A 13,463-nucleotide genomic window follows, 5' to 3' on the forward strand; every position below is an offset into this window, starting at 1 on the left:
GATATATATTTAATCAGTGCATAGTTCTCATGCAGATTAAACTGCTATGCTTTATACGTTGTCAGAAAGCATGATAGTAAGTTCAAATTGTCACATTTGATTGTTTCTCTCCCCCTCGCAGGCTTGATTTAGTACTTAGCACCATGTAATGGTTTTGCAAGAGGATAAATAAATATCTTTGTAAAGGATTAGTGACAATGTATTTATTCATTACACAGGAGCGCTAGTGAACAGCTTCAATATTACCTCCCTTAGCATTAATGAGTTTCCTTTATCCCTTCTAAGAAAATGTAACATACAGATGTTTTGCAATGAATTTTGTTCTATCCACAGGCAACAATGTGAAAATGTGTTCCTTTCTTTGAATAGTTGAATTGTCCTTTTCTAAATATGATCAACCACTAAACTATTAAAACTACGCCAAAGGAGTAAAACCTTTGGGGAAATGGCACAGGTTTCACAGGAATGGCCAGAACTTTTCAATCTGGATTCAATGTCAGACAGAAAAGAGCTCAGTTGGTATCAAGTCCCTTTGAACAGAAGTGTCTCAGGTGTCATTGAAGCCATATCTTGCATGATTGTAACACCGTTAGCGAATGCCATTCGGTCTATGTACCACTCCCATTGGTATATTTCACATATTTAGGTATCTAAATTGATTGAAAGTATTATTTGTTGTGTTTTTTTTTTAAAATACCCTGGTTGCAGCCTGAAAGATTCTGCCATTTCCATTAAACACCATTCTATTAGGTTATTGTATATATAGCCTCCCTACTGTCACTTTATTTTTACTTCTGCTCTTTTTTTCTCAACACTTTTTTGTTGTTGTTTTACTCTTACTTTTTTGTTTAAAATAAATGCACTGTTGGTTAAGGGCTGTAAGTAAGCATTTCACTGTAATGTCTGCACCTGTTGTATTCGGCGCATGTGACCAATAAAATTTGATTTGATTTGATTTGATTTGATTTGATTCTTCGGCCCTGAACCATAGACTCTACAAGTATAGTGGATTGGGGGGAAATCATTACAGCAACAATGCCCACAATAATTTGGACAGACAAATGACAACAAAGGTCTTTGATGTGCATTTGCAAAGCCAGGCCTTTATTCTACCGTTTCCTAATCATGTGGTAGAATTCCTCAATAACAGCTTCATAGTGGCCCCCCTTTAAAAAAATCAATAAATAGGTGCAGTGAAATGTGTTAGGTGGGGCGGCGCACAATTGGCCCAGCGTCGTCCAGGGTAGGGGAGGGAATGGCCGGTAGGGATGTAGCTCAGTTGGTAGAGCATGGCGTTTGCAACGCCAGGGTTGTGGGTTCGTTTCCCACGGGGGGCCAGTATAAAAATAAATAAAAAAAATAATAATAATAATGTATGCACTCACTAACTGTAAGTCGCTCTGTATAAGAGCGTCTGCTAAATGACTAAAATGTAAAATGTAAAAATGTAATCAGTGTTGAGAGTAACGCGTTACAATAATACTTTCTGCGGTAAAGAGTAACACAACAGAGTACTGTTCCAATTTGAGTAATTTAATTACAGTTACTGATCAAAGATAGGTCGTTGTTACTTTTATCATTCCTTTCCTTTTAGTTATTGATCCAAATAAATATTTAAGATTATTATTATTCCCTACCTCTTTTGGCGCAATATTTAAAAATCCCCTCGTCCCAGATTCTAATTGTTTTCGTCCTGAGTCTGACGTCCTCTCACCGAGTTCCAGTTTCGCACGCACTACTACTAACTGCTTTAGTGAGGGAGATGAAAAATGGCAAAGTGTCTTAAACATTGAGTTTCTCAGCGTGGAAGTACTCCCATTACTTTGTTTTGGTAGGAGGACAAAATTACAAGAATAGAACTGTCAAATGTAAACTGTGCCAAGGCGAGAAACACCTCTCCACTGCTAGAAACACAACTTCAAATCACTCGAAGCACCTGCAAAAGCAACACAACAAGACAAAACTCGTAGCGAAAGACCCCCGAGGCCTGACCACTGCTGCTGAAGATGACTGTAAGCCTACCTCATCCAAACAACCAAGGCTGGATTTTAATCGTTCAGGAGGACAGGCTGTAACCCAGGGAGAGCTGAACAAGCTTGTAGCTGGGTATGTAGTACATGAAATGCTTGTCTGTTATTATTAGGCTACTTGTGTTAGGTAGTATATAGGTAATATATAACTTTTTTTTGTAACGCCCCAACACTGGTCATAATAGATATCAACGTTTCGTGAGGATGGAACTAAGAACATAACTGATATGAGTGGATGGAACAGGGAGGGAGTAGGCTGATGTGAGTGCTCCTCTTGTAGCCCCAGATTAGACTGTCAAAATGAATAGTTTGGTGTCCCCTCTATTTCTCAAGGATTGCCCCACTTCTCCAACTTGTCTACAAGATCTCTACACATGTAAAAGAGCTTCACCAATAGAGAAACTAAAGACCGATCCTTAATTCCGGGAACTACTCTTTCTGTTGTATCCTTTTGCTTTGTCAGATAGTAGCATATACCTATATGAATACTTTTTAGAGAGTGCTAGTGGTCTTAACTATTGGACTCTGTGGGCTAACAAATGAGACTCTGTATGGCACTTTACACATAGGGCTACCACTCAGGTGTGGCTTAAGGTGGTGTGTCAAATGGTTACAGAGATCGAGTGCATCCTTTGACAATTGCCAGGCATGTATTGGCACTCCACCCTCCACTGGATGGTATTGACCAGTTATATTTTTCAGCAACTAGATTTGAGACACTACAGAGGAGTATTTAGCAAAATGTTAAGAATAAGAAGCCCAAAATAAGAGGGTATGTAAAAGGAAAACCTCCTCTTCGCCAGGCCATCTTGAGTGAGTTAAACGTGTGTATGTTTGTGGTTAATGCCCATGGGTCTGGTGAATGGTGTGATATGGTTAGGATATGGTAACGCAAAGAGAGGGAAGCCAAGTAGTATAACTGAAAATGTCAGTAGTGTTCGAGGCCCCTGTGGGTTAAGTTGTAAACTCCCATTTGTGGATATGATTTTCAAAAATGTTCTCTTTTAGCACAAATGTGAATTGAATGTTGATGATTCAGTTAAGCATCAAGTGCCTCAGTGTCATAACCTTTTGAGGTTCCCAGTTTGTTTTACAGGGTGCAGAGGTTGACTGCAGATAAGTTATGTACAGGTTATGCCACACACCTTCCCATGCAGCGCCTGTCTATAGGCTGTTCATAGCCTTGATTTAAAAGTTATACAAAAGTTGGACAATACATGAACAACTCACCTCTATCTAGGTAAGAGCCGTGTGTATGTTGACTGTGTCTATGTGTTGCAAATGCCATGAAGAACCGCACGTGAGTGTGTCAATGGAAAGTGGTTTGAGAGGACCCACGGTTTCTGAGGACCATTTGGTGAGGAAGTGGTGAGAGCGGGACAGGGAAAGAAATATGTGAAAAAGAAAAAGAATCATGTTGCATATCAAGCTGTTTATTTTCCTGCATGGAATGGTGAACACAAAAAAAGATGCCGAGATGCATTTATAATAGGGGCATCCTTTGGCTGTCTATGTCATTGTCTTCTGCCTAAACTAAAATTTAAATGCATAAAAAACACTCTTCTTACCAATTTCCTCAGAATTACCTAGATTTAGCTTCATCAACACTGATGCAACAAATTCAACATACAGCATACTGTAACATCCATTTACAATGGGCTTTTCACCTCAACACCCTATACTTTTTAAGTATAGGAATATGCTATACCATCAAAAGAAGAACAAGTCCTTAAATACATACAAAAAGGAAAGGAAAAAATAAAAACAGGAAACAGGAAAGTTTAACTTAAATCCAGTTCCCAGAGAACAAACAAAACCAGTTCTATTAATGTGGCCTTAATACAAACAGAGAATTCACAACACTAGTTTTTTCCTCATTTAATCAATGTTACAAAAGTCCTGCATTATAAAATAGGGCAGCTTTAAAATCAGTGTAATTAATGAAACTATACAACATACAAACAACACGTCTCCCACAGTCAGGCCTTTCGGCCCTGCTTGCTCCTTAGCCTTTTTTCTCTTTCTCAGGTATTCCTTTGTCATCACCACCACATATTTTCTCCATTTCCGTACCCATAACTAAATTACACACACACAACACAAGAACAAAAACAGACTGCCCAAACTATTGCTTTTAGTCTTTCTAAAGGGTGCAATTTTGTCGTATTTTACACACAGCCAAATCTTGCTGATTAGATGCTAGGCTGTTCACAAGGTTTAGTGACAAAAACGTCCGTGCAATTGTTTTTTTTCCCTTCGCTCTTTTAAGCCCTGGAAGCAGTTTTTTTCCCAATAATTCTCACTATTGTCATTTATTTCATATTTAGTGCAGATAATGAAGAAAGTAATGCCCAACTCATCGCTAAAGGGTAGGTAAGAACAAAGACAAAACAAAACCGTCCCACTAAAGGAAACACACAACCCACGCAAGTGTTACTACTAAACCATCACGTTGGACATCTTGGGAAAGGCTTCCCAATACTCAAAATGTAGTTTTTTGAAATGATATATGTAATAGACAGATAAACAATTAATATCTACGTAACTTGGAAGTCTGTTTGAAATAGAGGATATAGAAAGTGGGACTTTGTTATTGTTGGACGTCATATTTCTTAGTCTGTTGAAAATGTGGATTTTGTGATGGAGAGGAAGTTTGACTTGTTAAAGGCTTGCTTGTGACAAAAAAATATACAAAAAGGAGAACCCTAATATATTTTGCGGTCATCTTGTAAGTGTTGAATACAAATAAAGTAAAATACCCGAGTGAGGCTGACTAGGCTTTGTGAAACCCTTGTTCTCCAGGAGTGGGTCTGCCAAATGGACCGACCACCAACCACACAGCCAGTCAAGTACACGCTAACAAAAAAAAAAAAAGCTAAATAAAATGACTAGTGTATGTCTACATGAGTGCAAGCAGGTATTGCATATATCTTTCTCATTATTCATTTCTGGGAGAAAAAAGACAAAGAAAACAGGAAGACTCCAAAACAAAAAGTAGTTTCCATTTAGAAATTGCAGCAACATCCATAAATATCAATAGACTAGTATTCTCAACACAAAAATGGGTTACGGGTAGGGGGGCTTGGGGGTTAACTAAACTATCTACAAGATACAAAGCACCTAAGAGCTCTATTCCTACTCACTGAACAACTAAAAATGGGGCCATATCAGGGTGATTGACTCTGGCCTAGTTTAACAGCAGTACAAGATGGAGATAGTATTTCAGATCTTGTACACACACAGCACCTCGATGTTGCCTCATAGAGAGCAAAGCACTGTTGTACGGGCCTGAGAGGTCTTCAAATGGCAGATGTAATACTGCATATTATAACCAGCAATTTCATTATATTTAATGTTCCTTATCAGTATTACAACTTTGATCACTCCTACACAATGGGAGGTGGGGGATGAAAAAAATAATCCAAAGAAAAAATTTAACTCTCCACATTGGAACATTGTGCAACAACTCGGGACTAGACTATCGCTCAAGGCACATTGATGAGGAACAATTGTTTCGTGCAATTTGAGAACATACAAACAAAAAATATATACTGTACTTTAAGAAACAAAAGAGAACTGATAATTTCAAGAGGGAACGAAAGAGAAAAAAAATGACTCAGAAATGATGAGAAGCGAATAAGTCTTAAAGACGTTCAGCTGGTTGATTGTGAAGGACAGCAGTAAAAAAAAAGCCTAGAGGGGCCAAACAAATATAGTCTATTGGCAAGTGCCTGGTGTTGGGATTACAATAGTGACTTTATCCACTAACTCTACATAATCTATTTAAAAATGTGTCACTAACACTAGAACATGCAGATTTTTTTTTTTTGATTTTTAAAATAGTTTTATTCAGTTTTTGATCGACAGTGGATGAGTCGGTCATAAGAGTGTATATATATAGTATGTATAGTATAGGAAACAAAAACAAAACAAAACTTTAATAAAATGGTAATTTTCATGCGAAGCGACTGAATAGCTTCGCCGTCTGGTTGCAATCTTGCCTTGATGTAGATATCAATGTGTTCGCAACACAAATGCTGACAGAGGGTCCCTCTGCTTTTTCTATTTCTCACTGAACCACCCCCTGATTAGACTCCCAGCCCATAAGCCAACTGCAGGAATAAGTGCTTCCGATTGGACAATGCTTAGAGAAGGCCTAGCCAATCAAACCAGAACTTGGACGCCCATATAAGATAATTTTTACAACAGGAAATGGAGAAAACTGTTTTTATCTTCAGAGATGTTGTTCCTGATTTTGCCTCATGAGAAATTTTAACCGCTACTTCTTTATTTAAAATCATGTGCTTTCTTAAAATAAGTTAATCACTTTGAGTAAAAAAAAAATTAATAGCAGTCTAGATTCAAAGCTGCAAAATATGCTTTAAAATTATGATTTCATAAAGGGATTTTTCGTTCTACAATACTAACAAATTTACAAGATGAACAAACAAATAAAAAACAATAAAAGCAAATACAGCTCCCCTTATTTTCTCACGAGGCTATCGTTGTAGTTGACGTTTTTTTTGTACCCCGATATTTTAGAGTCCCGGAGGTGAGAAAGGACTAGGAAGAAAAATATACTTTTCACCAATTGTTTCAACAACCTTACAAAGACATTTAACTATCCAACCGCTATCCAACGAAATTGCACTTTCCTCAATTCAATATTCCACTGTTCACGTTAGTCATTGATGTCTCCCGTCTCGTCAGTTAGTAGAATTACAGACCTTCTACCTGCCCTTTGCATTGTATAGCATCGTACAGACTGTTAGTTTGTGGGTTGATCGGAAAGAACTGAAATTACCTTTATACAAAAATGAAACATGAACAAGCCTCCCAGACAGAAGTTATTTTCTCACAAGCCTCTCGTTGAAATACTTCTCTTCTCGTTGCAGCCTTTTTACCAGCTTCAATATGTCACCCGATTGACCGATATTAAACATCAATACCCCATCCCCTCTCTCGTCCCCTGCCCTATGAGTTCATGTTGTGATGGTTGGTTGCTTGTTCTCCTCTGCATGGGCTTCCATTTGCACTGCTAGATGTCCCTGGAAAAGCCCTGTGGCCGGGTGAAGGCCTTCAGCCTCTTGGTATGGCTGCGGGGGGAGAGTCCCTCCTCAGGGTTGAGTGTGGGATAGGATTGGGTGTGGAGAGATGGTGGGTGGGGGTTTGGGGGTGGGGTGGGGGGGGTGGGGGGGTCAGTGAGAGGTATTAACTGGTTGGTATCTGACCCAGCTAAAACCTCCACATCCACGAGCCACCCAACCAGGGGCAATAACCCCCAACAAACTCAACAGAGTCCGGAAACAACCAGAGAGGGAAAAAGGGGGCAAAGATAGAGAGGAAACAAGAGCTTTGATCTTCCCCTCGTTTCGGCACATACACGTACACAGGACGCATAGCTCTCTGTGCCTTTCTCGCCCGCCGGACCTTCTTCAAAGGTCGGCTACGACGACGAAAGGTAGAGGGAAGCTCTTTGATTTAGTCACATGATCATTCCCTCTCCGCGGCAAAGTGGGGTCGACGAGAAGAAAGGAAAGGAAAAAGACAACGTGCACTTTTCCAGGATATATAGGCTGCTAGCTCTCTTTCGGAGCTCCTCCCAGGATATATAGGCTGCTAGCTCTCTCTCGGAGCTCCTCCCAGGATATATAGGCTGCTAGCTCTCTCTCGGAGCTCCTCCCAGGATATATAGGCTGCTAGCTCTCTCTCTGAGCTCCTCCCAGGATATATAGGCAGCTAGCTCTCTCTCGGAGCTCCTCCCAGGATATATAGGCAGCTAGCTCTCTCTCGGAGCTCCTCCCAGGATATATAGGCAGCTAGCTCTCTCTTGGAGCTCCTCCCAGGATATATAGGCTGCTAGCTCTCTCTCTGAGCTCCTCCCAGGATATATAGGCAGCTAGCTCTCTCTCGGAGCTCCAGCTAGCACTTCCAATAGACAGTTGAGGGGACTGGTACTATATATGAATATAGGCATATAAACCAACCATATGAATGGGGGATATATATAGGCTATATTGATATATAGTGTATGTATGTAAGTGGTGAGTAGCTCTCCTCTTGTTTTTGGGGGGTGGGGGGTTTGTTGTAGCCATGCTGATGCTCTAGTCTCTCAGGAGCTGGGGGTGAGGAGACGACAACAGATTGGGGAGGGGGGGGGGGGGTGTTGGGCTTCTCTCTGTCAGACGGGTGGGCACGATTACAGGGTGTCGGGTCGGTTCAGGCAGGTCGGGTCGCACTCAGGGGAGAAAGTAGGGGGTCCAGTAATCTGTCCAGCGGGCGGCAAGGGGGTCTGGAGTCCTTAGCCCAGGTACCACTGCAAAACAGAGAGAAGGACAGAGGGAGAGAAGAAGAGTATAGAGTTCAGATGAAGTTCATTTAAGCAGACAGTAAGTCCTATTGTTATGTCCGAGTCTGATACGTCAGCCTGCGCAGTTCCTTTTTCTCAAGAGTTGTTGCTCTCCCTTTCCCTTTCTCTCTCTCTCTACTCAGTACCTAGTTGCCAGGGTGTTCCTATACACTCCAGCCAGCCGGTCACTGTGTGCCTTCTGCTCTGAACAATTTCAGCCATGCTTTACTGTCTGAACAAAGTGAGAGGGGGAGAGACAAAGGGAGAGAGAAACAGAGTGAGAGAGGGGTTCAAGTTCATGCCCGGGACAACCAGACAGCCGTCGACGTGACTACCATCAGCAAGACCCGGCCCATGGCTACCTCCCTGTGTATCCCTCCTTCTCCCTCTCTTCCCTCACTCTGCCTCTTTCTTTCTTTCTATCTATCCCTCTTTTCTCCTCACTCCTTCTCCCCTGTCCTGCTGTGTTCTCTCCTGTCACCGTTCTGCTGCCGCAGACACAGACAGTGCCATTGATTCAGAGGGAGCTCAGACACACACACTCACACAATGGGAAGACCCACATACACATGCACTCTGACACACATGCGCCCAATGGAAACAAACCTTGTCTATACCCCTGGTTTTGCACGAAAACAAAACAATTTCAGCAAATAACAGACTAGTGTCTCTCCTTTTTGGTTCACTTACACGTGTACTCAAAAGACAAAGAATAAAGTCATCTTGAACATAAAGTATTCCATATAGCGGAAAGAAGCATCAAACTATGTCATGAGACTAGAGGGGTGAAATGACCCACGGCTAAAACGAAGATCTGGTGTTTAAAATAATGGTATTGTTTGAGTGTGTGCTGCGTGTGTGTGTGTGTGTGTGTATTATGTGTGTGTGTCTGTCCTGTGTGTTGTGTGCGAGTCAGTGTGTGCGCTCCTGCACGTTGCTTGCCGCTCTTTTCCTGCCCGCCCAGGCCTGTGAGTATGCTAGCTCGTGACTCGTTGAAATTCTACTGCCGGCCCGCGCTGCTGCTACTCGGCGGCAGAAGACTGGAAGGTTAGTTTTTAATCAATACAAGTTGCTGACGCTAGGACTTTTGCCTCGCTCACTTTCTCTCTCTCTCTCTCTGCAGTGCAGCTCCCTCCCTCCCTTCAATCATCTTTGTCTACTGGTAACTTTCAATCCCCCTCCTTTTTCGTCTCGTCCTTCACCACTCCCCCCCTGTCCCGAGAAGCCTTTGTGGAGACGGGCTCTTGCAGACCAGACAGTGTGTGAGGTTGTGTGTGGAGTGTGTGTGTAGACAGTGGGGTAATGTTCCTAGACAGAGTGTGTGAGGGGTTGTGTGTGTGTGTGTGTGGACAGTGGGGTAGTGTTACCACATAGTGGACTGGTGCTGACAGTTGTGATTTAGACTGCAGATACTCAGACATTGTCTCAGGGAGAAAGACAGTAAGAAACACACACACAAGTAGCAGGCGGACACATTCAATTGATTAGCAGTGTGTGTCTTGTGAGTAGAACCAGAGGAAGATGTTATTGGGGACATGTGTTGCTCTGCTAGGCTATAATGGGGTGGTTGGAGCTAGAACCGGTGCCCGGGGCGCCACTATGACTCTAACCTATTAACTATTACACTGTGGTGTGTTCTAGTGCCCACAGGAATGCCCACCAGATGCCCGGCCGGGATGAGCAATGCCATGTGTTGTGGGGCTGTAGCGGGCACGGGGGGGGGTTGAGAGAAATGGCCCTTTGTGACCCCCGTGTGCCACTAGTGACCGCACACACACGGGCAAACACACACATAGGCATGTACGTACACACACAGAGATAGAGAAAGAGCGCGAGAGACAGAGGGAGGGCCCCTCTGTGCCCGCTGCCCGTCATGAGGGAGGCAAAGAAAAGCAACATTGTTTTCATTTCGGCGGTCTGACGGAACACAAACTGGCGAGGAGCTCCAGGCATTACAAAGACCATACTTCAGTCATCCTCTCTTCCTCTCCATCCTTCGCCCTCTCTCTTTCGATCTCTCTCTCTCAATCCATTTTCCTCTCTTTCTCCCTCCCTGTCTCTCTCTTTCGCTCCCTCTCTCCTTGAATGAGACATAAAACTGTAAAGCCACGGAGCTAGGTGTTTTCTGCCACTCAGGTACAGAGAGTGTTGGGAGAACTACAGGCTTCCTTTGTGTGGTTACAGTTGATTATAGACCTGGGCCCAGATTCACAAACCACTTCTTATGCAAAAACTTCTAAAGAAAAAACGTAAGAAGTTCGTAAGTGCAATTCCTCAACAATTTCTCCGGATGTAATGATTTTCTTACAAACTTCTCAAATATCTTCTTACAAATCTAATTAAGATGTTTGTTTTTTTTAGCTAGCTATCTAGCTAGCAATGGCAATCATGTTAGCATATTTCTTACTGAGATTACTGTTCTAAAACATAAGAAATAGCGCAAGAAAATGTCCAATAACCTTTTTGAGGAATAGCAACTTTGCTAGCAACTAAGTCCTTAGGAAAAAATGGCAGTTAAGAAGACATTTCTTCTTAAGGTTTTGTGAATCTGGGCCCGGTTCTTTTTTCTGGACATTCTCTCTACCTCCAATCTGGGGCTAAAAATTGTCTCTATGCCACACACACACAACCAGACCAGTAAAAGTGGTGGTGGTGAGTGCGTCTATTTAATGGGAAAGACAGAGAGAAGGGTGGGGGGGGAGAAAGAAAAAGAGAGAGAGAGAGGCCAGACCTAGAGTCCCAGGGTTGGAACAGTAAATACTACACAGGCCCAGGGAGAGAGAAAGGTGGGGATTCCAACGCTCACACACTAGCTCTGCAGCTGTTTGTGCTGGGGCTGTGTGTGCGCGCGTGTCAGTGTGCGTGAGTGTGTGCACAGTAAGCCACTAGCAGCAGGTAACAGACAGCTGCTCTGTGCTCATCTGTCTGGGTGTCCTATCTGAACGCCTTCAAGGTGAAGCTAGTTTTATATGGAGGGGTTGGTGCACACACACACACTTCACACTTGAGTCGTCGAGTCAAGCATGGTGCAGTGTGGAGAGAGAGAAGAAGAAGAAGAAGAGAGAGAGAGGGAGTTAGGAGACAGGACACACACCCAGTGAAGGAGTGCGGTGTGGGATCTTTGCCTGTTCCTTTAAACTCCCTGTCAATGGAACCAGTAATCTCATCACGTGGAGAAGTGCTGACTCAGGCCGCTGGGCTAAAGTGCCTGCAGATGAGTGTCATCTCTGAGGAATTCAGCCTCATGTAATGCAAACCAGCTCCCAGCCCCCAGAGTGGTGCGCTTATGAAACCACCTCTCCCTCGTGCTCCACATCCCTCCCTCTATCCCTCTATTCTCTCGTCTCTGCCAGCCCTGCCATTCTTTCCACCACGGTTTCCATCTCACTCTTTCTACCTCTGTCTTCCCCCAGCCTCCACATCTCCCCCTTCTCCCTCTACCCATTCGTCTCCAATCCTCTCGCCTTTCCTTCCTCCCCGTCTCTGTCCTGTTCTCTCCCTCCATCATTTACAGCTCCCTGATGGATGAGCAGACATTCACCACCATGACTTATTTACATGTACTCCATCCTCAGCCACCTATCAGCATACTACAAGACACTACACATTACACTATGTCTGCGTCCCTAATGGCACCCTGTTCCCTTTATAGTGCACTACTTTTGACCTATGATATACTATCACAGTATCCTGTAGGTCACACTAGAACCAACACCCCAAACTAGCTAATTATCAGTGACTAGTATTGTAATGCTACATCATTAGCATTATTAGCAGTGTTAGCTATTCCTGGTCTGTGGATGTTGTAATATTAATGCACCTACAGTTGCATTGATGAGTGTCTGTCTTAGACAACACTATCAGGTCTGCTTATATGAATAAGCATCATAATTACTGTGGGAGAGCAAACTGGTCAGAGCATCTCCCCCTGCTGGTTCAACCAGGTAATGACACCCTCCAAAAAATCTCTAAATATTTACATATTGACTCCTAGCCTGACTTTATCCATGACACACTGATTATGTTTATGGTAGCCCCAAAACAAACAATTGAAAGAGTGCAAACCTGTAACTTTCATACACATTTATCCCCTCAGTTTAAGTGTAGGGGCAGCCCTTATGACCGGAAATAGAAAGCTACAGATTGCACCTTTAATCCGTCCCTCCAAACGTGTACTACTGTCCTATATTCAAAGAGAAGTGGCTGTGAGGCGACTGTGTGTGTGTGCGTGCCACTACAATGATGCTGGCTGGTGTTTGTGGGCCATCGCAGTAGACTCTTCACTGAGAGCAAATTGACACGGAGTACAAGAGTCTATTACAGGTCTTATCTGCCTGCTCTGTTCTGTTCTGCTGGCCCTTTATATACAGGGAATTAAAGGACTGGGCAGCCAGGGCTACTGTCGCTGCTGCTCCAATTTACTGCCCTCCACACACACACACACACACACACACACAAAAGCAGATGCACACACACAGCAAAGACAAAGGGCTAGGCTTGGCAAACACACCACGGAAAGGGGTCCGCACACATAAACACACACACGTACTTGCATGCATACTCTCTACATCACGCTACACACTCCTATATCTAAACTATAAACTCCTTCTCTGATTGAAAACATTGCTTATGAATCTAAACTTGATCCCAGGCACTATGCATGAGGCACTCCAGTCAATCCAACTGTAGACTATGGATGTGTGTGACTTTTAGCCAGCGTGAAACGTACGTGAAGTTGACTAAACCCTCTGTGTCGTCTTTGCAGGGCTGTGTGACTTGACTGAAGAGTGTCGTTACTATGGGACTGGGGCTGTGTGTACCATTTTTTTACATTTTACATTTTACGTCATTTAGCAGACGCTCTTATCCAGAGCGACTTACATGAGCAATTAGGGTTAAGTGCCTTGCTCAAGGGCAAATCGGCAGATTTTTCACCTAGTCGGCTCGGGGATTAGAACCAGCGACCTTTCAATTACTGGCACAACGCTCTTAACCACTAAGCTACCTGCCGCTCTTAACCACTAAGCTACCTGTACCAATGTGTTTGTGGGGTAAGAGGGTGAGGAGGGGAGGGCAAGTGCCCG

General features: G+C 43.2%; 1 protein-coding gene across 7 annotated transcripts in view; it reads right to left on the bottom strand.

Annotated features, from left to right (window-relative positions):
• Positions 1-3,447: 3,447 nt before the first annotated feature.
• The window catches only part of LOC121533720 (nuclear factor 1 A-type-like), a 179,025-nt gene continuing 169,009 nt past the window's right edge, over positions 3,448-13,463 (bottom strand). For all 7 annotated transcript variants that reach the window (XM_045205332.1, XM_045205331.1, XM_045205333.1 and 4 more), the window contains one exon: positions 3,448-8,346. In XM_045205332.1, coding sequence (XP_045061267.1) covers positions 8,332-8,346 — 15 coding nt within the window. In that variant the 3' untranslated portion in view covers positions 3,448-8,331. The remainder of the gene's footprint in view (positions 8,347-13,463) is intronic.

This window comes from Coregonus clupeaformis, chromosome 20, assembly GCF_020615455.1.
Source record: "Coregonus clupeaformis isolate EN_2021a chromosome 20, ASM2061545v1, whole genome shotgun sequence".
NCBI classification, from domain to species: domain Eukaryota; kingdom Metazoa; phylum Chordata; class Actinopteri; order Salmoniformes; family Salmonidae; genus Coregonus; species Coregonus clupeaformis.